This window comes from Heterodontus francisci, chromosome 1, assembly GCF_036365525.1.
Source record: "Heterodontus francisci isolate sHetFra1 chromosome 1, sHetFra1.hap1, whole genome shotgun sequence".
NCBI lineage: Eukaryota > Metazoa > Chordata > Chondrichthyes > Heterodontiformes > Heterodontidae > Heterodontus > Heterodontus francisci.
In genome coordinates this window covers 137,332,999-137,358,845 of record NC_090371.1, presented here as the reverse complement: position 1 = coordinate 137,358,845, position 25,847 = coordinate 137,332,999, and the positions used below count along the sequence as shown (strand labels likewise).

The window sequence follows — 25,847 nt, the reverse complement described above, 5'->3', positions numbered from 1 at the left end:
GGGGATGGTGGCGTGGTGCTGCCACGTAACATTTGGTGCTGCTCCATTCCATTGCAATCAATAAGTTATGTTCACAGTGCCATCTACAGATACAGTTCTGTTGCCTTGCTGAGACCATGCTCCAATTTTAATACACAATGCAGCACCAAATGGGAAAATGAACAAATGCATGTTAGTAATACATTCAAGCTACTGTTAAATTGCATAATTCATCTCTTGTAACAATCTGTTTGATATTGTTTCTTCTCTCCCTTCCCCATAGTGGATGGGGGAGGAAATGTTTGAAAATTCAGTTGTTGTTTCTGAAAGTATTAGAGTACCTGGATTGCATTTAACTGAACAATTGGACTCTTCCACTGAGACTAAATTGGAGAGGTATAGCACAAACACAAGTTAGTGGCGCAGTGGTTAGCACCACAGCCTCACAGCTCCAGGGACCTGGGTTCGATTCCGGGTACTGCCTGTGTGGAGTTTGCAAGTTCTCCCTGTGTCTGCGTGGGTTTTCTCCGGGTGCTCCGGTTTCCTCCCACAAGCCAAAAGACTTGCAGGTTGATAGGTAAATTGGCCATTATAAATTGTCACTAGTATAGGTAGGTGGTAGGGAAATATAGGGACAGGTGGGGATGTTTGGTAGGAATATGGGACTAGTATAAATGGGTGGTTGATGTTCGGCACAGACTCGGTGGGCCAAAGGGCCTGTTTCAGTGCTGTATCTCTAATCTAATCTAATCTAATCTAAGTTATGAAACTGGCCCAGAACAGTGCACGTCTTATCAACAGTACCAGCCTTTTATAAACCGATATAATTCTCCCATCAGTCAGTTTTCTAGACTCTGTGTTAGTGACCAGTTGCCTCAGCTAAGATCTTATCGCCTGTTGCATATGTCATATGCAGACATTTTTGCATGTATAAAAGTGTAGAACATAATATCTGAAATTATAGTTTAACTTGCTGTCAGAAAACTTTGTATGATTATCATACTTATGTAATAATTCCTTTTTTGTTTTGTCCAGCTGATGATGCAATGGACTCTTTGTTGGTACTGTCTGACGCCGCTGAAGGAGTAGCGTCTTCCTGCTTCACTGGATTTGACCGTGTGGTTGCTGCCCTGAGTGATGATCAAGTTAATAGTGACAGCAAAGTAGTCGTGAAAGACTGCGGAAGTAATTCAGTTGTTGTTTCTGAAAGTATTAGAGTACCTGGATTGCATTTAACTGAACAATTGGACTCTTCCACTGAGAGTGAATTGGAGAAGTATAGCACAAACACAAGTTATAAAACTGGCCCAGAACAGTGCACGTCTTATCAACAGTACCGGCCTTTTATGAACCGATATAATTCTCCCATCAGTCAGTTTTCTAGACTCTGTGTTAGTGACCAGTTGCCTCAGCTAATTCAGTCAAATTTGAACTCTACTTTCAGTGGTATGTCAAATCAACAGAAAACAGTTGCAGATGATGGGGTGTCTCTCAGGCACTCACTATTTCCCTTGAATTCAAAAGACTGTGAAGAAAATTTGAGCGAATGTTTCGATTGTGAAAATAATATCTTTGAGGAAAGATCAGAAGTTCAGTCAGATTATGGCAAGTTCTCTTTGGAAGCTGTTGAAAGGCCCGACAAGAAGAAGTTCTCCATTGAGCCTGGAGTTGTATTTCCAAGCAGTATAAGGGCAAGTAGTGCAGATATTTGGACAAATCAAAGTGAAAGCAACAGTTTGTCAGCAGCCATTTCTATGAATATTGGCTCAAACAAGTATGGTGGTTCAGAGCAATCTAGTCGAAATTATGACCTACATCCAAATACAGTGGACCAGCAAACTGGATTATTGCAAAGTAGTGGCATTTCTGATAACGTAGTCGGAAAAGTTTCTGGTACAAGTGGAAATGAAATATCATGGTTCAGACCAAACCGAAATCCATCATCTATAGAAAACCATGAATTATTTAAAGAGCCTCAAGAATATAAAGGAACCAGTGAATTAAAGCCAAAAAGCAGCACCCTATCAACAAAACCATTAATAAACGAAGGGAGTATTTCAAACAATATGCAACAAAACACGACCTGTTTTCCTTATTGGTTTGATGTAGGGCAAAATACCAGTGGTGAAAAACTCCCCAAATTAATGAACAGTGGAGAAGCAAACTATCCTCAATATTCCAATCGTGTACTCTTTACAGATGTTTCAAATATATCTCCAATCTCGTGGAATCCATGGGCTCCTGAGTTCCAGCCGATGAGTATGCCAAAGACTTTTGTCACCCCCGTGGCTATGAGTCCTGTAAAACCAAAGCCTCATGTTGTTTCACCATGGAGACCTACAAGAGCTGTATCTAGTCCTGATCCACCTCATCAGGCTATGAGATTGGGTGCCAACAACTTGCATTCAAAACCATGGCTAAATCAACATGGCATTCAGCAGACACAGACTTGCGAGTATCCGTTTCCACAGCATATGAACAGGAAGACACTGGGAACAGCTAAAGTGCTAATTTTGATGAGAGGACTACCTGGATCAGGAAAAAGTACCCTAGCAAGGTATGACATAACTGTAACTATTTTTTCTTTTTTTTGCTTAATTAGACCCATTGATAAAAGAATTTGCCGTTATATCGTACTGTCATGTTCTCAGCTCCCTCTAGCTGCCCCCAGCTCCCCCCCCGCCCACCCCGCTCTCCCAAACAAACCATTATCCTTGCTCACAAATTAGCTTGACTGTTCAAGGTGACACAGTTATGTTGACCTTGCAACATATGAGAACAAAAGCAGGTCTAGAAAGGATAAACTTCTCTATCCAACCCCTAGAAACAAAAGTGAGGCTGGTGATGAAATCAAATCATTCCAACTGACCCTCACAATCAAATCAGTAGGAATTGGGATATGACTTGTGAACTGCAGGATCGATACTCAATACATCACCTTCCCATCCAAAGTCTTGGAGCAAAGTCGATACTTTTAATCTATAATGCCCCTGCCCCCAACTGAAAACAGAATTGGTGCTGACAATGAACAGAAGGCTAACTAATACGAGCCCCTTCCCCCTCTCAATCAGAAGGGAGGGATGGATAGCCATTTCACCATCTCTCATCCCTATTCCCCCCCCCTCCCCCATCCCCGCTCTTTCCCTTTCTGCACCTTTTCTGTCTCTCACTTCCCCATCCCCTTCCTTTTCCATATGCCACCAAATATAAATCCAGCTATTTAACCCAGGCCTGCTCCTCTCCACAAGAAATTCCATGCCATGCACCCATCAGCATAGGAAAAATTGTTAACAAAGAATCCTGATTATTTCTGTTAATATCCATTGTTGCACTATCAACAATGTTGATAAGTTGTCAACCAGAAGTATTGGAGAAGGCTGATGAGGGTTCTGCAGTTAATGCTGTGTATGAGGAGAGCACAGAGGAGATTTACTGGAATTGTAACAAGGATGAAAGACGTGGGTTTTTTTTGTTAAGGGCAAATCACATCCTCAGCAAAAGATACTCAGAGGGTTGTTGAGGGTAATGCGGTTGATGTGCATATGGACTTCCAAAAGACATTTATAAAGTGCCACATATTAGGCTTGTCAGCAAAGTTGAGACCCATGGAATAAAAGGGGTAGTGGCAGTATGGATACAAAGTTGGCTGAGTGACAGGAAATGCAGAGTAGTGGTGAATGGTTGTTTTTTTGGATTGGAGGACAGTATGTAATGGAGTTCGCCAAGGGTCAGTATTAGAACCACTGCTTTTCTTGATATATGTTGATGATCTAGACTTGAAAGTACAGGGCACAATTTCAAAATTTGCAGATGACACAAAACTTGGAAGTATTGTCAACTGTGAGGAGGATATTGACAGACGTCAAGAGCGCATAAAAAGGATGGTGGAATGGATGGACATGTGGTAGATGAAATTTAATACAAAGAAGTATGAAGTGATGCATTTTGGTAGGAAGAACGAGGAGATGCAATATAAAATAAAGGATGCATTTCTAAAGGGGGTTGCAGGAGCAGAGGGATCTGGGGATAAATGTGCACAATTTGCTGCAAGTTGAGAATTTGATTAAAAAGGCATATGGGATCCTGGGCTTTATGAATAGAGGCATAGAGTACAAAAGCAAGGAGGTTATGGTGAACCTTAATAAAACACTGGTTCAGCTTCAACTGGAGTATTGTGTCCAATTCTGGGCAGTGCACTTTGGGAAGGACGTGAAGGCATTGGAGACGGTGCAGAGAAGATTTATGAAAATGGTTCCAGGGATGAGACTTCAGTTACATGGGTAGATTGGAGAAGCTGGGACTGTTCTCCATAGAGAAGGGAAAGTTTAGAGGAGATTTGGTAGAAGCGTTCAAAATCATGAAGGGTCTGGACAGTGTCTATAGGGAGAAACTCTTAAAATTGTTGGAAAGCTCAGGAACCAGAGGACACCGATTTAAGCTGGTTGGCAAAAGAACAGGAGACATGAGGAAAAACTTTACGCAGCCAGTGGTTAGGATCGGGAATGCACTGCCGAAGAGTATGGTGGAGGCAGATCCCATTATGGCTTTCAAAAGGGAATTAGATAATTAGCTGAAAAGAAAAGATTTGCAAGGCTACAAGGAAAAGGCAGAGAGAGTGGAAATAGCAGAGTTGCTTTCTGAGAGGCGGCACAGAGAAAACCGGGCAAATGGCTTCCTCCTGTGCTGTAACCATTCGATGATTCTATTGCGTGGAGAGACTAGAGAAGATCTGTTCTTAGAGCAGAGAAGGTTGAGCAAGAGGCCGCAATGAGTTCAATATTATTCAAAATTGAATGACAGAATTCTAACTTTCAGGTCAGCCAATAGGCCACGTGAAATTGCATATTCTTGGGGTACAGTGTGAAATTGTGGCAGTTTGATTGGAGTAAAGGTTTAAGAATTTAGTAACATGTCAAGGGAATATTGAAAATAAGAGAGATGTGTGACATTGAGAAAGTGGTTAAAAAGCCAGACAGGGTCCTGACCTTTATAAAGAGAGGCACCGAGTGTAAAAGCAAGGAAGGTATGATGAACATTTATAAAACATTGGTTTGACCTCAACTGAGTATTGTGTCCCATTCTAAACATTGCACTTTAGGAAGGATATGAAGGCTCTGGGGATGATGGAGGAGTTGGGGTTATTCTCCTCAGAGAAGAGAAAGTGGAGAGGAGATTTGAAGAAGGTTTGCAAAATCATGAGTGGTCTAGACAGAGTAGATAGAAACTGTTCCCATGGGCAGAAGGGTCGAGAACCAGAGGGCGCAGATTTAAAGTAATTGGCAAAAGAGCTAAAAGCAGCATGAGGAAAATGTTAATTATGCAGCGAGTGCTTACAATCTGGAATGCACTGCCTGCGAAGGTGGTAGAGGCAAATTCAATCATGACTTTCAAAAGGGAATTGGATAAGCAGCTGAAGGAAAAAAATTGCAGGGCCGGGAGTGGAACTAGCTCTAGCAGAGAGCTGAAATCTATTCGGGCTGAATGTCCTCCTTCTGTGCTGTAACCATTCTTTGATTCTATTCTCTTACAAGTATTTTGAGATATTGGTGCTGAGATTTTTGCCATGTATTCATTTTAAAACACTTTTTCCTGGATGGTTTTACCATCATCAACAGCTACATACCCTGACTTTATAGAGCTAACGTTACATTTTGGTATCACTCTCCCTGGCCCTGAATTGTATCAAGCTGCAACATAAAAGAGCCTGAAAACTGGCAGATTTTGAAAAGTTAGGGACTGACAAGATGGTCAAAAACTAGGAAACTTGGAGATGAACAAGGCTTCAAGAGTAACGAAGGGAGCAGTAAAATAACATAAACCATAAACTACGTGGATAGAGGGACAGTGAGAGGGGAAAAAAGAGGTATAAGCCACAGGTATAGCAGTGAGCAAAAGCAGGAAATAGTGAAGGGGAAAAGTTGGTTCGTAATAACGAAAAAGGTTGTTCTAGAACTTGAGATGGAGAATGCAAAAAGGGAGGGAGTTTATTGTTACATATTACGCATTTGGGTGGCGCAGTGGTTAGCACTGCAGCCTCACAGCTCCAGCGACCTGGGTTCAGTTCTGGGTACTGCCTGTGCTGAGTTTGCAAGTTTTCCCTGTGACCGCGTGGGTTTCCACCAGGTGTTCCAGTTTCCTCCCACAGCCAAAGACTTGCAGGTTGATAGGTAAATTGGCCATTGTAAATTGCCCCTAGTGTAGGTAGGTGGCAGGAGAATGGTGGGGATGTGGTAGGGAGTATGGGATTAATGTAGGATTAGTATAAATGGGTGGTTGTTGGTCGGCACAGACTTGGTGGGCCGAAGGGCCTGTTTCAGTGCCGTATCTCTAAATAAAAATAAATAAATTAAGGCAGGGGATTCACCAACTAGTGGGAAACATATAGAAGAGCAAATTTGCAGGGAAATTAGAGGTCTGCAGGAACTATAGAGTAGTGATAATGAGGACTTGAATTATCCTAATATAGATTGGGATAATAGTGTAAAGGGCAGAGAGGGAGAAGAGTTTCTCAGGTGAAATTTTTTTTGGTCAGTATGTTACTGGTCCAATGAGGAAGGAGACTTTGCTGCATCTAGTTCTGGGGAATAAGGTGTGTCAAGTGGATCAAGCGTTAGTAGGGGAACATTTAGGGAACAGTGATCGTAGTCCCATAAGGTTTAGGTTAACTATGGAAAAGGACAACGCGCAATCTAGAGTAAAAATACTTAATTGGAGGAGGGCTAATTTCAGTGGTGTGAAAATGGATCTGTCCGAGGTAAATTGGAATGAAAGATTGGCAGGCGAATCTTCAGAGATAGGGATGCATTGGTTGTAATCCTCCAAAAATCCCCAGATTTGGCAAATGGAAAACTGCAAATGGAATGCCCCTATTGAGGAAAGGAGGGAGTCAGAAAGCAAGAAACTACAGGCCAGTTAGCCTCACAACTGTCATCGGGAAAGTGTTGGAATCCATTTTAGGGAAGTAGTAGCAGGACATTTAGAAAATCATAGTACAATCAAGCAGAGTCCGCATGGTTTTATGAAAGGGAATTTTTGTTTGACAGATTTATGAGTTTTTTTGAGGATGTAATGAGCAGGGTGGATAAAGGGGAACCAGTAAATGTAGTGTATTTGGATTTCCAAAAGGCATTTGATAAGGTGCCACAAAAAGGTTACTGCACAAGATAAGAGCGCAGTTCGGGTTGATATATTAGCATGGATAGAGGATTGGCTAATAACAGGAAACAGAGAGTCAGGATAAATGGGTCATTTTCAGGTTGGCAAACTGTTATCTAGTGGGGAGCCACAAGGATCAATGCTGGGGCCTCAACTATATACAATTTATATTAATGACTTGGATGAAGGGACCGAGTGTATTCTAGCCACATTTGCTGACGATACAAAGCTTGGTGGGAAAGCAAGTTGTGAGGAAACAGTCTGCAAAGGGATATAGATGGGTTAAGTGAGTGGGGCAAGAATTTGTTAGATGGAGTATAAAGTGGGAAAATGTAAGCTTATCCACTTTGGTAGGAAGAATAGAAAAACAATATATTTAAATGGGGAGAGACTACAGAATGATGTGGTACAGAGGGATCTGGGTATCCTCCTACATGAAACACAAAAAAGTTAGCATGTAGATATTGCAAAGTTGGCTCTTATTGCAAGGGGGATGTGGATTCAAGTTGCCCATAATTATTGCAATACCTTTCTTGCATCCTCATTATTTCTTAATTTTACTGTCTTACTGTCTATCTGTTGTTAGGGGTCTTATAGGCTATTCCCATCGATGACTTTCTTTCCCTTGCTATTTCTTAACTTCATCAAAACTGATCCTACGTCCTGATCTTCCAAGCTAAGATCATTTCTTAATACTGTATTTTTTTATTCGTTCGTGGGATGTGTGTGTCGCCGGCTAGGAAACTTTTATTGCCTGTCCTAATTGCCCTTGAGAAGGTGGTGGTGAGCTGCCTTCTTGAACCGCTGTAGTCTTTGGAGTGTAGGTACACCCACAGTGCTGTTAGGAAGGAAGTTCTAGGATTTTGACCCAGCGACAGTGAAGGAACGGTGATATTATTCCAAGTCAGGATGATGTGTGGCTTGGCAGGGAACTTGGCGTTCCCATGCATCTGCTGCCCTTGTCCTTCGAGATGGTAGAGGTCGCAGGTTTGGAAAGTGCTGCAGTGCATCTTGCAGGTGGTACGCATTGCTGCCACCATGTATCAGAAATGAAGGGAGTGAATGTTGAACATACGCCATTCAATTCGATCATGCCTGATCTGATTTTAACCTCAACTCCACATTCCCACCTACCCTTGATAACCTTTCACCCCCTTGCTTATCAAGAATCTATCTACCTCTGCCTTAAAAATATTTAAAGACTCTGCTTCCACTGCCTTTGGAGGAAGAGAATTCCATAACCTCACAACCTTCTCAGAGAAAAAAAAATTCTCCTAATCTCTGTCTTATATGGGCAACCCTTTACTTTACCCCTTACTTTTAAATCGTGACCCCTAGTTCTAGATTCTCCCACAAGAGAAAAAATCCTTTCCCACGTCCACTCTGTCAAGACCCTTCAGGATCTTATATGTTTCAATGAAGTTACTTCTTGCTCCCCTAAACTCCAGCGGATACAAGCCTAGCCTGTCCAACCTTTCCTCATAAGGCAGCCAGTTCATTCCAAGTATTAGTCAAGTAAACCTTCTCTGAACTGCTTCCAACAAATTTACATCCTTAAATAGGGAGACTAATACCATACACAGTACTCCAGATGTGGTCTTACCAATGCCCTGTATAGCTGAAGCATAACCTCCCTACTTATGTATTTAGTTCCTCTTGCAATAAACAAAAACATTCTAATAGCTTTCCGCATTACTTGCTCTACCTGCATGCTAACCCTTTGCGATTCATGCACTGGGACACCCAGATCTCTCTGCATCTCAGCTCTGCAGTCTCTCACCATTTAGATAATATGCTTCTTTTTTATTCTTCCTGCCAAAATGGACAATTTTACATTTTCCCACGTAATACTCTATTTGCCAGATCTTTGCCCACTCACTTAACCTATCTCTAGTCCTTTGTAGCCTCCTTATGTCCACTTCACAACTTACTTTCGTATCTATCTTTGTGTCATCAGCAATTTAGCAACTATACTTTCATCCATTTATATAAAATTGTAAAATGTTGAGGCCCCACCACTGATCCCTGCGGCACACTACTCGTTACTTCTTGCCAACCAGAAAATGACCCATTTATAGGTACTCTGTTTCCTGTTAGCTAGCCAATCTTCTATCCATGCCAATATCTTAGTGCCTGTAGCATGAGCTTTTATTTTCCACAATAATCTTTGATGTGGCACTTTCTCACATGTTACTTCTTCAAAGAACTCCAATAAATTAGTTAAACATGATTTCCCTTTCACAAAACCATGTTGACTTTGCCTGATTTCCATTGAATTTTTCAAAGTGCCCCGCTCTTGCGTCTTTAATAATAGCTTCTAACATTTTCCCTTTGATTGATAAGCTAACTGACCTGTAGATTCCTGCTTTCTGTCTCCCTCCCTTTTTGAATAAAGGAGTTACATTCACTTATTTTCTAATCCAATGGAACCTTCCATGAATCTAGGGAATTTTGGAAAATTTAAACCAAGGCATCAACTATCTCACTAGCCACTTCTTTTAGGACCCGGGGACTTGTCAGCCTGCAGCTGCAACAATTTGCTCAGTGCCACTTCCCTGATGATTATAATTTTCTTGAGTTCCTCGCTCCCTTCCAATTCATGATTTACAGCTGTTTCTGGGATGTTATATATATCCTCTGTGGTGAAGACTGATGCAAAATACCTGTTCAATTCATCTGCCATCTCCTTATTTTCCCTTATTAATTCCCCAGACTCATTTTTTTTTTAAACTCTTCTTTTTTAAATATTTATTTATTTATTTAGAGCTACAGCACTGAAACAGGCCCTTCGGCCCACCGAGTCTGTGCTGACCAACAGACATTCATTTATACTCACCCTGCGGTAATCCCATAATCCCTATCACCTACCTACACTAGGGGCAATTTACAATGGCCAATTTACCTATCAACCTGCAAGTCTTTGGCTGTGGGAGGAAACTGGAGCACCCGGCGAAAACCCACGCGGTCACAGGGAGAACTTGCAAACCGAGAATCGAACCCAGGTCCCTGGAGCTGTGAGGCTGCAGTGCTAACCACTGCGCCACTATCCCGCCCTAAAATATCTATACAATTTCTTACTATCTGTTTTTATAATTCTAGCTAGCTTTCTCTCGTACTCTAATTTTCCCTTCTTGTCAATCCGCTTGTCATTCTTTGCTGTTCATTATATTTTGTCTATTCTTCTGACCTGCCACCCATCTTTATGCAATTACATACTTTTTCTTTAAGCATGATACTATCTTTAACTTTTTTACTTAACCACAAATAGTGGGTCCTTCCCTTGGAATTTTTCTTTCTTGTTGGAATGTATCTATTCTGTGTATTCTGAAATATCCCCTTAAATGTCTGCCACTGCATCTCTATTGACCTATCCCTTAAACTAATTTGCCAGTTCACTTTAGCAAGCTCTGCTTTCATGTTATTATAATTGCCCTTATTTAAGTTTAAAATACTAGTCTTAGACCCACTCTTCTCTCTCTCAAACTGAATATAAAATTCAATCGTATTATGATCGCTGCTACTTAGGGGTGCCTTCGCTATAAGGTCATCAATTAATCCTATCTCGTTGCACAATACCAGGTCTCATATAGCCTGCTCTCTGGTTGGCTCCAGAACGTGCTGTTCTAAGAAACTGTCCCAAAAACATTCTATAAACTCCTCATCTGGCTACCTTTGCCCTCTGATTTTTCCAGTCTGTATGTAGATTAAAATCCCCTATGATTATCGTTGTACCTTTCTGACAAACTCCCATTATTTCTTCCTTGATACTCTGTCCTACCATGTGGTTACTGTTATGGAGTCTGTACACCACTTCCACAAATGACTTCTTGCCTTTATCATTTCTCATCTCGACCCAAACCGCTTCTACATCCTGATTTCCTGAACTTAGGTCATCCCTCTCTAATGTGCAAATGCCATCATTAATTAACCGAGCTACCCCTCCACCTTTTCCTAGCTTCCTGTCCTTCCTAAATGTCATGTATCCTTCAACATTCAGGTCCCAGTCTATGTCATCCTGCAGCCATGTCTGTAATGGCTCTCAGATCGTACTTCTTTATTACTATTTGCATCTGTTTTGTTTCGAATGCTACATGCATTCAGATACTGAGCCTTCAGTTTTGTCCTTTTATTATTTTTTTGTATTGTCTAGCCTTGACTGCTGATTTACTCTTAGATTTATACTCTCTGTTAGAGAAACTGCCAAGCCTGTTTGTGAAGAAGACACGGAGACTAGGATGCTTTTGTGGAGACTGTTTATCGCTTGCCACAGAGCTTACTTCTCCACTCCTAACACCCTGCCAGTGCTGGACGGCTCTTTATATTTAAATCTGAGTACAATTAACTAATCAACACCCAACAACTGTTCACCCTTTTACCTTCAACTACGAGGTATTTAACATTCATTAACAGAACTTATTAGAAACTAACATCTGTCCCTTCCTGTCACGGTCTGGTTATCATTTCCCATATTAATACCTTGCGCTCTTGCCTTGTCTCTACTCTTTGATTTGTTACATCTTCCCAAATTTGATCCCTTGCCCCACTGTTTAGTTGAAAACCTTCTCTGCTTCCCTAGTTATGCGACTGCTAGAACACCAGCCCGAGAACGGTTCAGGTGTCGACCATCCCAACGGTACAGCCCCCACTTTCCACAGTACTGGTGCCAGTGCCCCACGAACCAGAACCCACATCTAATCTTATTTGCCCTAGGCCAATTTGCAGGTGGTGAATGGGGTGACAATCAACCAGGCTGCTTTGCCCTGGATGGTGTCAAGTTTCTTGAGTGTTGTTGGACCTGCACCCATCCAGGCAAGTGGAGAGCATTCCATCATGCTCCTAACTTGTGCCTTGTAGATGATGGACAGGCATTGGGAAACAGGAGCTGAGTTACTCACTGCAGAATTCCAGCCTCTGACCTGCTGTTGTTGCCACAGCATATATGTGGCTGGTCCAGTTCAGATTCTGGTTAATGGTAACTGCCCCCCCCCCCCCCACCCCCCGCCATCCCACGCTGTTGATAGTGGTGGATTCAGCGATGGCAGTGCCACTGAACATCAAGGGGATATGGTTAGATTCTCTTGTTGGAGATGGCCATTGCCTGGCACTTTTGTGGCGTGAATGTTACTTGGCACTTATCAGCCCAAGCCTGGATGTTGTCCCAGTCTTGCTGCATCTGGACATGGATATCTGAGGAGTCACAAATGATGCTGAACATCGTACAATCATCAGCGAACATTCCCACCTCTGACTTTATAATTGGAAGAACGGTCGTTGATGAAGCAGCTGAAGATGTTGGGCCTAGGACACTACCCTGAGAAACTCCTGCAGTGATGTCCTGGGACTGAGATGATTGACCTCCAACAAGCACAGCCATCTTCTTTTGTGCTAGGTGTGACTCCAATCAGCAGAGAATATTCCCCTTGATTCCCTTTGACTCCAGTTTTGCTAGGGGTATTTAAAAGGTACTAAGTCACCATGACCAGATGGAATACATCCGAGGATGCTGAGGGAAGTAGGGTTGAAATTGCAGAGGTACTGGCCATAATTGTCCATTTGTCCTCAGATACAGGGGTAGTGCCAGAGGATTGAATAACTGCAAATGTTACACCCATGTTCAAAAAAGGGTGTTGAGGATAAGCCCAGCAACTACAGGCCAGTCAGTTTAACCACGATGGTGGGAAAGCTTTTAGAAATAAAAATTGAGACAAAGTTAACAGTCACTTGGACAAGTGTGGATTATTTAAGGAAAGCCAGCATGGATTTGTTAAAGGCAGACTGTGTTTAACCAGCTTGATTGAGTTTTTTTGTTGAGGTAACAGAGGGTCGATGAGGGTAATGCAGTTGATGTGGCATATATGGACTTCCAAGAGGCGTTTGATATATGCCATATCGGCTTGCCAGCAAAATTGAAGCCCATGGATTAAGAGGGACAGTAACAGCATTATTACGAAGTTGGCTGAATGACAGGAACCAGAGAGTAATGTTGACCAGTTGTTTTTTGGACTGGAGGAAGGCATACAGTGGGGTTCCCCAGAGGTTGTTACTAGGACCGTGCTTTTCTTGGTCCATGTTAATGACCTAGACTTGGGTGTAGAGGGTAAAATTTCCAAATTTGCAGATGAGACAAAACTGGGAAGTATTGTGAACTGTGAGGAGGATAGTGATAGACTTCAGGAGGACAGAGACAGCCTGGTGGAATGGCTGGACACATGGCAGATGAAATTTAATGCAGAGAAGTGTGAAGTGATACTTTCGTAGGAAGAATGAGGTGAGGCAATACAAAATAAAAGATACAATAATAAAGGGGATGCAGAAACAGAGAGACCTGGGGCTATATGTGGACGAATCGTTGAGGCTGGCAGGGCAGGTTGAGAAAGTGGTTAAAAAGGCATATGGATCTTGGGCTTTATAAATGTAGGCGTAGAGTACAAAAGCAAGGAAGTTGTGATGAAGCTTTATAAAACACTGGTTCAGCAACTGGAGTATTGTGTCCAATTCCGGGCACCGAACTTTAGGAAGGATGTGAAGGGGAAAGGGCAGTAGAGTGGGAATAGTGAAATTGCTGTTGCAGAGAGGCAGCACGGACATAATGGGCTGAATGGTCACCTCTGTGCTGTATCTATTGTACAATTGTATGGGAAGGTTCGATTGAGATGGGATTTGTAGAATGCATTCAAGACCGGTTTCTGACTCAAATGCAAAGATAACAAGATGCAGTACTGACTTGGTTTTGGCTAATGGAGCTAATCACACAGAACTATAAAATTTCACAACACAGAAGGAGGTCATCAGGCCAATTATGTCCTCTGAAAACCCCGTTCCCCTACCATTTCCTTCCACATTTTTACAACTTTTCCTTTCCACATATTTATCCACTTACCTTTTAACACCTATTATCGTCAAGAGGAATTGAATACAAAAATGAAGAAGCCATGATAACTCCACCAGATGATGCTTGAACCACATGTTGGAATACTGGGTGCACTTTTGGGCTCCACACTAATATTGGAGACCGTGCAATGCCGATTTATGACAATGATACCAAGGATTGAGGGGTTTGTGATACAAGGTAAGAAGAGAAGAGCAGCTTGGACTGTGTTCTTTCAAACTGAAATGATGGGGATAGGGGAGATTGATCGAGGTCCTCTAAGTGAGGCACATTTTTTCAGTGCTGACAATAAGGACTGAATGGCACCCACTCTGTGCTAAAATTTCTTGCCACGTAAATGAGCAAAATCCATTTCCAAATTGAAAAAGCACATTTTTTCTAATTCAAGCTCATTGCATGGTTTGAGAACTTGAAGAGATTTCACACATAACTAATGAGTTTCTATTGCACTTGGACAGAATGCTTGTTCAACAGGGGCCTAATGGAATGATTTTCAGCACAGATGAATATTTTTGTCGAAATGGACACTACCAGTTTGATCCTAGTTTGATTGGAGAGGCTCATGAGTGGAACCAAAAAAGAGGTGAGAAATTCTGCAATATGTTCTTGGTTACGAAAGACATTATTACCGTATGTTGGAGGATGGGAATTTATTACAGTGCTCTTTGCACAGTTAGGTGAACCATCATTAATTTGTCATCTTACTAACTTAAAGAACTACTTGAATGTTATTCTCTCATTTTACAATTCTTATTCAAAATGGGCAAAGTTTAGAAATGCCTTTAAGAAGCTTAGTGTCATTTTTGAATTTTTAAGTTATGCAAGAACAGACTGGGATGATTTATGAATCTCTGTTAGATAGTAAAACAAACTGATGATGTGGGGCACTAGTGCTGTACAGTGCAAGCTTGTCAGATTATTTTTTTCATAGGAGCAGGAGTAGATCATTCAGCCCCTCGAGTCTATTCTGCCATTGAGAGAGATCATGGCTAATCTGCGACCTAGCTCCATATATCCACTTTTGCCTCAAATAATTTAATACTTTTGGCTAACAAAAATCCATCATCTCAGTTTTAACATTTAACAATAGATCTAGCATTAATTGCTGTTTGTAGAAGAGAGTTCCAAACTTCCACCACCCTTTGTCTATAGAAGTGCTTCCTAATTTCACTCCTGAAAGAAAAACAGAAAGTGCTGAAAATACTCAAAGTCAGACAGCATGTTCAGCTGTTAGGGAATATCTCTAAATAGCTGGCTTAGTAACTAAGGTAAGAAAGGTCTACAGTTTATGTTCATATATAATAAGTAGTTTTTTTTAGGGAGTTCTCTAATAACAAGGACCAGGGAAGAAGGGCCCTCGAGTAATTGATATTATTTGATATTAAGCATCTTCCAAAAGGTTTAATTGAAAGGGTTAAGTCATGGCAGGAGAGCTCAAAGCCGTGGTGTGCCCCTATGTGGAAGGCCGGGAGCAATTCCAGTGCCCGAGACCAGCATGTGTGCAGGAAGTATCTCCAGCTGCAGCTCCTGGAAGCCCAGGTTCCAGATCTGGAGCGGTGGCTCGGGACTCTGGGGAGCATCCACGAGGTGGAGAGTATTGTGGATAGCACGTATAGACAGGTGGTCACACCGCAGGCTCAGACTCCACAGGCAGGAAGGGAATGGGTGACCACCAGGCAGAGCAAGAGGACTAGGCAGGCAGTGCAGGAACCTCCTGTGTCTATTCCCCTGCTAAACAGATATACTACTTTGGAACAAAAACAAGAAATGCTGGATTCACTCAGCAGGTCTGGCAGCATCTGTGGAAAGAGAAGCAGAGTTAACGTTTCGGGTCAGTGACCCTCCTTCCGAAGAAGATTTCTTGTTTTTGTTTCAGATTTCCAGCATCCGCAGTATTTTGCTTTTATACTACTTTGGATACTGTTGGGGGGAATGGCCTGTCAGGGGAAAGCAGCAACAGCCCAATTTGTTGCACCACGGTTGGCTCTACTGCACAGGGGAGGAGTAAAAAGTGTGGGAATGCTGTAGTTATAGGGGATTGAATTGTAAGGGGAATAGATAGGCGTTTCTGTGGCTGCAAACGAGAATCCAGGATGGTATGTTGCCTCCCTGGTGCTAGGATCAAGGATGTCTCAGAGCGGTTACAGTACATTCTGAAGGGAGGGTGAACAGCCAGTGGTCGTGGTACACGTCGGTACAAACGACGTAGGTTTAAAAAAAGGGATGAGGTCCTAAAAGAAGAATATAGGGAGTTAGGAAGTAAGTTGAAAAGTAGGACCTCGAAGGTAGTGATCTCAGGATTACTAACGGTGCCACATGCTAGTCAGAGTAGAAATAGCAGGATATATCAGATGAATACGTGGCTGAAGATATGGTGTGAGGGGGAGGATTTTAGATTCCTGAGACATTGGGAATGGGTCTGGGGGAGGTGGGACCAGTATAAACTAGACGGGTTACACCTGGGCAGGACCGGGACTGATGTCCTAAGGGGAGTACTTGCTAGAGTGGTTGGGGAGGGTTTAAACTAAAATGGCAGGGGGATGGGAACCTTTGCAAGGAGTCGGGGGGGGTGGGGGCGGGGGGAGGGTGCGGGTGGTGGGGAGGGAATCAAGGATAAGAACAAAAGACAGTAAGGGGAATAAGAAAAGTGATAGGCAGAGAAATCAAGGGCCAGAATCGAGCAGGGCCACAGTGAAAAATAGTGGAAAGGGGACAGTTAATGTTAAAAAGGCAAGCCTTAAGGCTTTGTGCCTTAATGTGCGGAGCATTTGCAATAAAGTGGATGAATTAATTGCACAAGTAGATGTAAACAGGTATGATATAGTCAGGATTACGGAGACATGGCTGCAAGGTGACCAGGGATGGGAAATGAACATCCGGGGTATTCAGTATTTAGGAAGGACACACAAAAAGTAAAAGGCGGTGGAGTTGCATTGCTGGTTAAACAGGAAATTAACGCAATAGTGAGGAAAGCTATTAGCTCTGACAATGTGGAATCTGTACGGGTAGAGCTGAGAAACACTAAGGGGCAAAAAACCTTAGTGGGTGCTGTATATAGACCCCCAAACTGTAGTGGTGATGTTGGGAATGGCATTAAACAGGAAATTAGAGATGCATGCGATAAAGGAACATCTGTAATTATGGGTGACGTTAATCTGCATATAGATTGGGCAAATCAAATTAGTCACAATACCATAGAGGAGGAATTCTTGGAATTTATACAGGATGGTTTTCTGGACCAATATGTCGAGGAAACAATGAGAGAAGAGGCCAACCTAGACTGGGTATTGTGTAATGAGAGAGGAATAATTGACAATCTCGTGGTGCGAGACCCCTTGGGGATGAGCGACCATAATATGATAGAATTCTTCGTCAAGATGGAGAGTGACATAGTTGATTCTGAGACTAGGGTCCTGAATCTTAATAAAGGAAACTACGAAGGTATGAGGTGCGAGTTGGCTATGATGGATTGGGAAACGTTACTTAAAGGGATGACGGTGGATAGGCAATGGCAAACATTCAAAGAGCGGATAGATGAACTGCAACAATTGTTTATTCCTGTCTGGCGCAAAAGAAAAACGGGAAAGGTAGCCAAACCATGGCTTACAAGGGAAATTATAGATCGCATTAGTTCCAAGGAAGAGGCATACAAATTCGCCAGAAAAAACAACAGACCTGAGGATTGGGAGCAGTTTAGAATTCAGCAAATGAGGACCAAGGGATTGATTAAGAAGGGGAAAATAGAGTACGAGAGTAAGCTTGCAGGGAGCATAAAAACTGACTGTAAAAGTTTCTACAGGTATGTGAAGAGAAAAAGAGTGGTGAAGACAAATGTAGGTCCCTTACAGTCAGAAACAGGGAATTTATTATGGGAACAAAGAAATGGCTGACCAACTCCTCACAAAGGAGGACACAAATAACATACCAGAAATGTTGGGGAACACAGTGTTTAGCGAGAGGGAGGAACTGAAGGAAATCAGTATTTGTAGAGAAATGGTGTTGGGGAAATTGACGGGATTGAAGGCTGATAAATCCCCAGGGCCTGATGGTATGCATCCCAGAGTACTTAAGAAAATGGCCCTAGAAATAGTGGATGCATTAGTGGTCATCTTTCAAGATTCTATAGACTCTGGAATAGTTCCTACAGAGTGGAGGGTATCTAATGTAACCCCACTATTTAAAAGGGGAGGTAGAGAGAAAACGGGGAATTATACACCAGTCAGCCTGACATCGGTGGTGGGCAAAATTCTAGAGTCCATTATCAAAGATTTTATAGCAGAGCACTTAGAGAACAGTGGTAGAATCGGACAAAGTCAGCATGGATTTACGAAAGCTTGACAAATCTACTAGAATTCTTTGAGGATGTAACCAATAGAGTTGATGAGTGGGAGCCAGTGGATGTGGTTTATTCAGACTTTCAGAAGGCTTTCGACAAAGTCCCACATAAGAGATTAGCGTGTAAAATTAAAGTGCATGGGATTGGGGGTAGTGTATTGCGATGGATAGAAAATTGATTGGCAGACAGAAAACAAAGAATAGGAATAAACGGGTCTTTTTCCGAATGGCAGGCAGTGACTGGTGGGGTACTGCAGGGATTGGTGCTAGGACCCCAGCTATTTACAATATATATTAATGATTTAGATGAGGGAACTAAATGTAATATCTCCAAATTTGCAGATGACACAAAACTGAGTGGGAGTTGTGAGGAGGATGCAGAGAGGCTTCAGAGTGATTTGGAAAAGTTGAGTGAGTGGGCAAATGCATGGCTGATGCAGTATAATGTGGATAAATGTGAGGTTATCCACTTTGGTAGCAAAAACAGGAAGGCAGATGGTCTGAACGGCTATAAACTGAGAGAGGGGAATATGCAACGAGACCTGGGTGTTCTCGTACACAAGTCGCTGAAGGTAAGCATGCAGGTGCAACAGTCGGTAAAAACGGCAAATGGTATGTTGGCCTTGATATCGAGAGGATTCGAGTACAGAAGCAGGGATGTCTTGCTGCAATTATACAGGGCCTTGGTGAGGCCATACCTGGAATATTGTGTGCAGTTTTGGTCTCCTGATCTGAGGAAGGATGTTCTTGCTATAGAGGGAGTGCAGCAAAGGTTTACCAGACTGATTCCTGGGATGGTGGGACTGACATATGAGGAGAGATTGAGTCGGTTAGGATTATATTTGTTCAGAAGAGTGAGGGGATCGCAGAAACCTATAAAATTCTAACAGGACTTGACGGGGTAGGTGCAGGAAGGATGTTCCCGATGGTGGGGGAGTCCAGAACCAGGGATCATAGTCTAAGTATTTGGGGTAAACCTTTCAGGACTGAGATGAGGAGAAATTTCTTCACCCAGAGAGTGGTGAGCCTGTGGAATTCGCTACCACAGAAAGCAGTTGAGGCCAAAACATTGTATGTTTTCAAGAAGGAGTTAGATATAGCTCTTGGGGTGAAAGGGATCAAAGGATATAGGGGAAAACGTGAACAAGTTACATAGAAACATAGAAAATAGGGGCAGGAACAGGCCATTTGGCCTTTTAAGCCTGCTCCGCCATTCATTATGATCATGGCTGCTCATCCAACTCAGTAACCTGTTCCTGCTTTCGCCCCATACCCTTTGATCCCTTTAGACCCAAGAGTTTTATCTAACTCCTTGAAAACATGCTAATCTCAAGTTGACTTGAAGGGCTGAATGGCCTACTCCTGCTCCTATTTTCTATGTTTCTGATGAAAGGTCACAGACCTGAAACGTTAACTCTGCTTCTCTCTCCATAGATGTTGCCTTATCTGCTGAGTATTTCCAGCACTTTGTTTTTATTTCAGATTTCCAGCATCTGCAATATTTTGCTTTTATTTCACTCCTGAAAGGTCTGGCTCTAGTTATTATACGATGCCCCCTAATCCTACACTCCCCAATCAGTGGAAACAGAGTTTACCCTCAGACTTCCCTATCTGTTCCCCTTAATATCTTGAATAATTCAAGCAGATCACCCCTTAACTTTCTAAATTCCAGGGATTACAATCCTAGTTTGTTTAATGTCTCCTTGTAGCTTAACCCTTAACCCTATCATTCTAGTAAATCTACACTGTACTCCCTGTAAGGCTGATGTATCCATCATAAGGTATGGTGCCCAGAGCTGCTTTCAGTACCACTGGTGTGTTTTAATCCAAGCTTTGTGCAGCTAAAGCATGAGTTTCACCCACTTGTATTCTATTCTTCGATATAAAAGCCAGTATTCCATTGACCTTTTTGATTATTTTCTGTACTTGTTCATGACATTTTAATGATCGGTGTACCTAGCCCCCCAAGTTATTTTGGGCCTCTACTGTTCCTAGCTTTTCACCGTTTAAAAAGTATCCAGTTTTATCCTTTATCAGTTCCAAAGTGGATGACCTCACATTTGCCCACATTGAAATCCATTTGCCACAGTTTCTTGCATTCACTAAACTTATCAATATCTCCCTTGAATTTTATGCTTCCATCCACACTGCTTATTATTGTAATACTGGCAAATTTGGATATGTGGCTTTCTATCCCATTACCTGAATCGTTAATGAATGCAGTAAATAGTTGAGGCCTCAACACAGATCCATGTGGGACCTTACTAGTCACATTATCTTTGTGTTATCCTTCCTCTGTCTCCTTTCACTCAGCCAATTTCCTAAACAGGTCAATAATTTGCCTTCAATTCTATGAGCTTCAGCTAAATAAGGGACTTTATCAAATGCCTTCTGGGAGTCCGTATAAATAGACATTCCCTGTTCACTACTTTAGTGACCTCTTCAAACACTTCAGTCACATTCGTCAGGCATAACCTACCTTTTTGCTGGCTTTCTCTATCAGTTGAAAAATTTCAAGGTGTTCAGTCACCCTATCCTTAATTATAGGCTTGAACAATTTCCCAACAACACATGTTAGGCTCACCCGTCTATAATTCCCCAGTTTCCCTCTATCTTCTTTCTTAAAAAAAAATTGGAGTAACGTGCAATTTTGTAATCTCAAGGAACAGTTCCTGAATCGCGAGAACTTTGTAGATGCTCTATCTATAATATTCCTTTGTCACTCTTTAGTGCCATTAATTTCTCTATTACTGTTACCTTGCTTATATTAATTTTGTTGTGTCCCTGATTCAGTAATAGTTTCCTTGAGATATCTGACATGCTCAGCTTCTTCTTTGACTGTAAATACTCATGCAAAGTACGTATTTAGCATGTCCGCCATTTCTTTGTTTTCATTGGAAACCAGTAACAGTGATGTTGTCAAAGGGTCCACTTTGCTTCTGATCACCCTTTTCCCCCGATGTAATTGTAAAAGTTTTTGTGTTGATTTTGATATCCCTTGCAAGTTTCATTTCTCACTCTCTCTTTCTTGCTCTGTTTTTTCACCCCTTGCTGTTTTTTGTATTTTCCCCATTCGCCAGGATCTGTGCTATTTTTGCATGTTTGTAAGCTTTTTCTTGCTGAAAATGGAGACATGTCGAAGCTTTTCGTCTTGCACTCATCAGGACAATCCGCAAGAATATCAATGTAAGGGGAAACAACAACTTTATACTGTATGAGAAGAGAGTGCTGATTTGTTGGCAAGTGAACTCTGGTAGAGGTGTTGCCTTGGAGAATGCACCAGTTTAAGGTGACTGACAGTTAACTACCAAACTTTGTTTGAAATTTAAACCAGGCATTTGGCTCTGATTGTTCAAGGCATTGCCCTGAGGAATGAACCAGCGAATGGCTGTCACTTATTTTGTTTAGCTGAAACAGGAGCAATGTTTGTACATGTTCTTGCTGTCTGCAAAGAACAGGGTTCTTATTAATATATGTAACTTCCAGTACACGCAAATGCGCTACACTGCGAGCCCTACTGATATTCTTTAATTGGTTGTCAGCGTAATTCTTAGTACATTGAGGATTATTTAGCAAATGCTGTCCAATTGCAGAATCACATCTAATGTTGGACACTGTGTTTTGAGTTTTACAAGCACGGGCTGGTTGGGTACGACCTGTACCTTGCCCATTGCGAACAGCAGAAGGGGCATGTCGTTTGATACGATCTGCCAGTCTTTGGGACGTACGGCCTATATACCTAGAATCACACTGGCATTGAAATTCATACATCACATTACTCGTTTGAGTGTTAGGCAGGATGTCTTTTTGGCTTGACAGCAGCATCCTGTTAGTGGCGAACACCATACATGTTGCTACGTCATAGTAGCATCATGAAACAGCTTCAACTGTTGCTCAAATTTTTCGGATACATTACCCTTCCAGGGTAACTTGAAGTAGACTGGACTCTGACCACGTACTCTCAGAAAGTGAGGAGTTTGTTCTTGCACTTGGTTTCAATTTTGGTATGCCTTCATCCCAAATCAAACAGGAAGAGGTATTTGCTGAGTTCGAACTCCTCTACTCCCAAATGTCCTGCCAGAAACCAGCGTCTACTGAAGACACTGAATCCTTGAAAGCGCGCATAGCTGATCTAGCGCACGCAGATTGCAGGATTTTGAACAACATGTCTGATTTTCACATGCAATGTGAATGTCTGTCAGTGTTGCGAGGTCGTAAGACCAACGCATCAGTAAACCTGACAAAGGGACAGGAATAGTCATCCTTAACAAGCGTGACTATATCAACAAAATACACGCCATTCTAAATGACTGGTCCAAATTCGTATCCATTGGACATGCCATTCAACATGACCAGACAGCCTTGCTCGAAAGTAAGTTTTAAAAAAAAAAAATCGCTTGCTGGACTTGCGTAAGAGCAACGAGCTGCTGGGTGATGTATATGACAGGGTTTGTCCTCATGGTTCACTGTGTCCATGTATGTATGGGCTGCCCAAAACACACAAAAGTGATGTCGCTGTACGCCCTATCTTATCTATGACCGGTTCCGCACAACATGAATTGGCCAAATTGTTGGGCGAATTATTACAACTAGTTTTGAGCAAGTTCTCCACATACACAGTGAAGGATTCCTTCACATTTGCGAAGACCATACAGGACTTGCATATCAATAGCAATGCCATGTCCATGTGCTCATTTGACATTGCTAGCCTATTCACCAATGTACCACTTAAGGAAGCCATAGATATTTGTGCTGCAGCACTATATCATGGTGAGCTAGACCCGCCACCATTGCATGCATCAGTGTTCATTGAACTTATGAACTCGGCAACTTGCGCAGTTTAGTTCAGTTTTATCGACACCGTGTATGCCCAAATAGATGTTGTTACTATGGGATCCCCTCTAGGCTCTCACAAACATCTTTGTTGGGTTTCATCAGAAACATGTCTTTGAGGAAATGACACCTAACCTCCTATCGCATGCAATAATTTCTTTACATGTCTTAATGGACTCCATCCTGCGCTCAAATTCACCTTTGAAATGGGGCAATCAAATGAGCTCCCTTTCTTCGACATATTAGTTGAGAAATTTGCTAAGGGGTTCGCTGCCACGGCCTATCGCAAATCTGCTTTCACTGGTCAGTACACGCGTTGGGATTCTTACAGTTCCACACGCTATAAGATTGGCCTTATCGGCAACCTCGTAAATAGGGCCCGAGCCATTTGCTGAGCATGCCAGCTTGATGCTGAAATAGGGCGAATCAAAGACATCCTGCGTGACAATGGCTACCCAGATCAGATAATTTCTCACTGTATAGCGCACAAACTTATGCACGGGCCTAAGGCCGTCATTTTTGGCCCTGATAAGTGCCCAGTCTACCTCAAGTTACCCCGGAAGGCTAATGTATCCCAAAATTTGAGCAACAGGTGAAGCTAGATGTTTCACGCTGCTACTATGCAGTAGCAACACGTGTGGTGTTCGCCACTAACAGGATGCTGCCGTCAAGCCAAAAAGACATCCTGCCTATCGCACAAATGAGTATGTGATATATGACTTTCAATGCCAATGTGATTCTAGGTATATAGGCCATACGTCCCAAAGACTGGCGGATCATATCAAACGACATGTCCCTTCTGCTGTTCGCAACGGGCAAGATACAGGCCGTATCTAACCAGCCCATGCTTGTAAAACTCAAAACACCGTGTCCAACATTAGATGTGATTCCGCGATTGGACAACATTTGCTAAATAATCCTCAGCGTGCTAAGAATTAGGCTGACAGCCAATTTAAGATTGGGCTCGCAGTGTAGCGCATTTGCGTGCACTGGAAGCTACATATATTGATACACAGGGCCCTGTTCTTTGCAGAAGGAACGTGTACAAACATTACGCCTGTTTCAACTAAACAAAATAAGTGACAACTATTTGCTGGTTCATTCCTCAGGGAAATGCCTTAACCAGAGTCAAGCTGGTTTAAGTTTTAAACGAAGCTTGGCAGTTAACTGTCAGTCACCATAAACTGGTGCATTTTCCATGGCAATGCCTCTACCACTCAGTGTTCACTTGAATCAGCTCTCTCTTCTCATACAGTATAATGTTGTCGTTTTCCCTTCTATTGGTATTCTTGTGGATTGTCCTGATGAGTGTAAGATGAAAAGCTTCGACAACGTGTCTCTATTTTCAGCAATACTCAAGTTCTGTACTACCAAATGGCTACTTTTTCTTTTAATTTTATCTTGTCTCTTACTAATTTAGTTGTCCACAACTGTCTTTTTTGGCAAATATAAACTGGTTCTGTATCACATTCTTTTTTTAAACATCTCCCACTGATCTACTGTCATTTTACCCATTAACAGATTTTCCCAGTTTACTGTGGACAGTCTCTGTCTCATTGCATTGAAGTCAGCCTTGGCTAAATCTTGAATCTGGCTGTTTTACATTTCACTCTTTTAAATACTGTTTTGAACTCGATCATTTATCAAAGCACATTGGCGTGACAGCACTCTAACCTGTCCTGCTCTACTCTTTACTCTCACGTTTCTTATTTCTCTCTCCTGGTTTAAGAACTTTACATCATTTAGTTTTCCCATGATTTACAGTGCATTAGCACAATTTCCGACAGTTACTCTACTCTCTTTTGTTCGTTTTCAAACCATTATCTCTATGACCTTTTCCACCTGAGCCTGCCCATCCCCCACCACCGCCACATGCTCTCGTTTAAAGTCCTTGAACTGTCCTGTTTCTCTTTTTCCACTAGGAGCCTGGTCTGAACCCAGTTCAGGTGGAGCCTACCCCATCAATACAGTTGTCCTTGTCCTATTTACACCTTCTCCTTTGTTATCTCTTGCCCCACCCCCGCTTTACTCGCTTATAACCTTTAACATTTCTAATATTTGTTAGTTTTGAAGAAGGGTCACTGACCTGAAACATTAACTCTGCTTCTCTCTCCACAGATGCTGCCAGACCTGCTGAGTATTTCCAGCATTTCTTGTTTTTATTTCAGATTTCCAGCATCCGCAGTATTTTGCTTTTATCCATCAATACAGTTCCTCCCTCTCCAAGTCCTGGTCCTGGTGTCCTATGAAAAGAAATCCTGCTTTTTACATACAACTCTTCTTCAGTCATGTGTTCACCTCCCTATCTTCTTATCTCTCTGGCAATTTGCACATGGCTGAGGTAATAATCCAGAGATTATAACCCCGAAGGTGCTGTTCTTTAATTTAGCTCCTTGTTCCTGGTAATCTCTGAACAGGACCTCTTGCCTACTCATTGCTATGTTATTGGTCCCAACATGGACCACAACAACTGATTCCTCCCCTCACTCTCCGATGTCTCTCACCCTGGCACCAGTACAGCAACAAACCACCCTGGGCTCTCAATTCTGCTTATAAAGGATGGTATCTGTCTGCCTAATTGTTGAATCCCCTACAAATACTACATTAGGCTTCCTCTCCTTCTCCACCTCCCTCTCCCCTCTTTAGACAGCCTCCT

General features: G+C 42.2%; 1 protein-coding gene across 2 annotated transcripts in view; it reads left to right on the top strand.

The window, feature by feature from the left end:
* The window catches only part of n4bp2 (NEDD4 binding protein 2), a 98,400-nt gene that overhangs the window by 15,474 nt on the left and 57,079 nt on the right, over positions 1–25,847 (top strand). For both annotated transcript variants that reach the window (XM_068036514.1, XM_068036507.1), the window contains exons 2-3: positions 1,015–2,536; positions 14,482–14,606. In XM_068036514.1, coding sequence (XP_067892615.1) covers positions 1,015–2,536; positions 14,482–14,606 — 1,647 coding nt within the window. The remainder of the gene's footprint in view (positions 1–1,014; positions 2,537–14,481; positions 14,607–25,847) is intronic.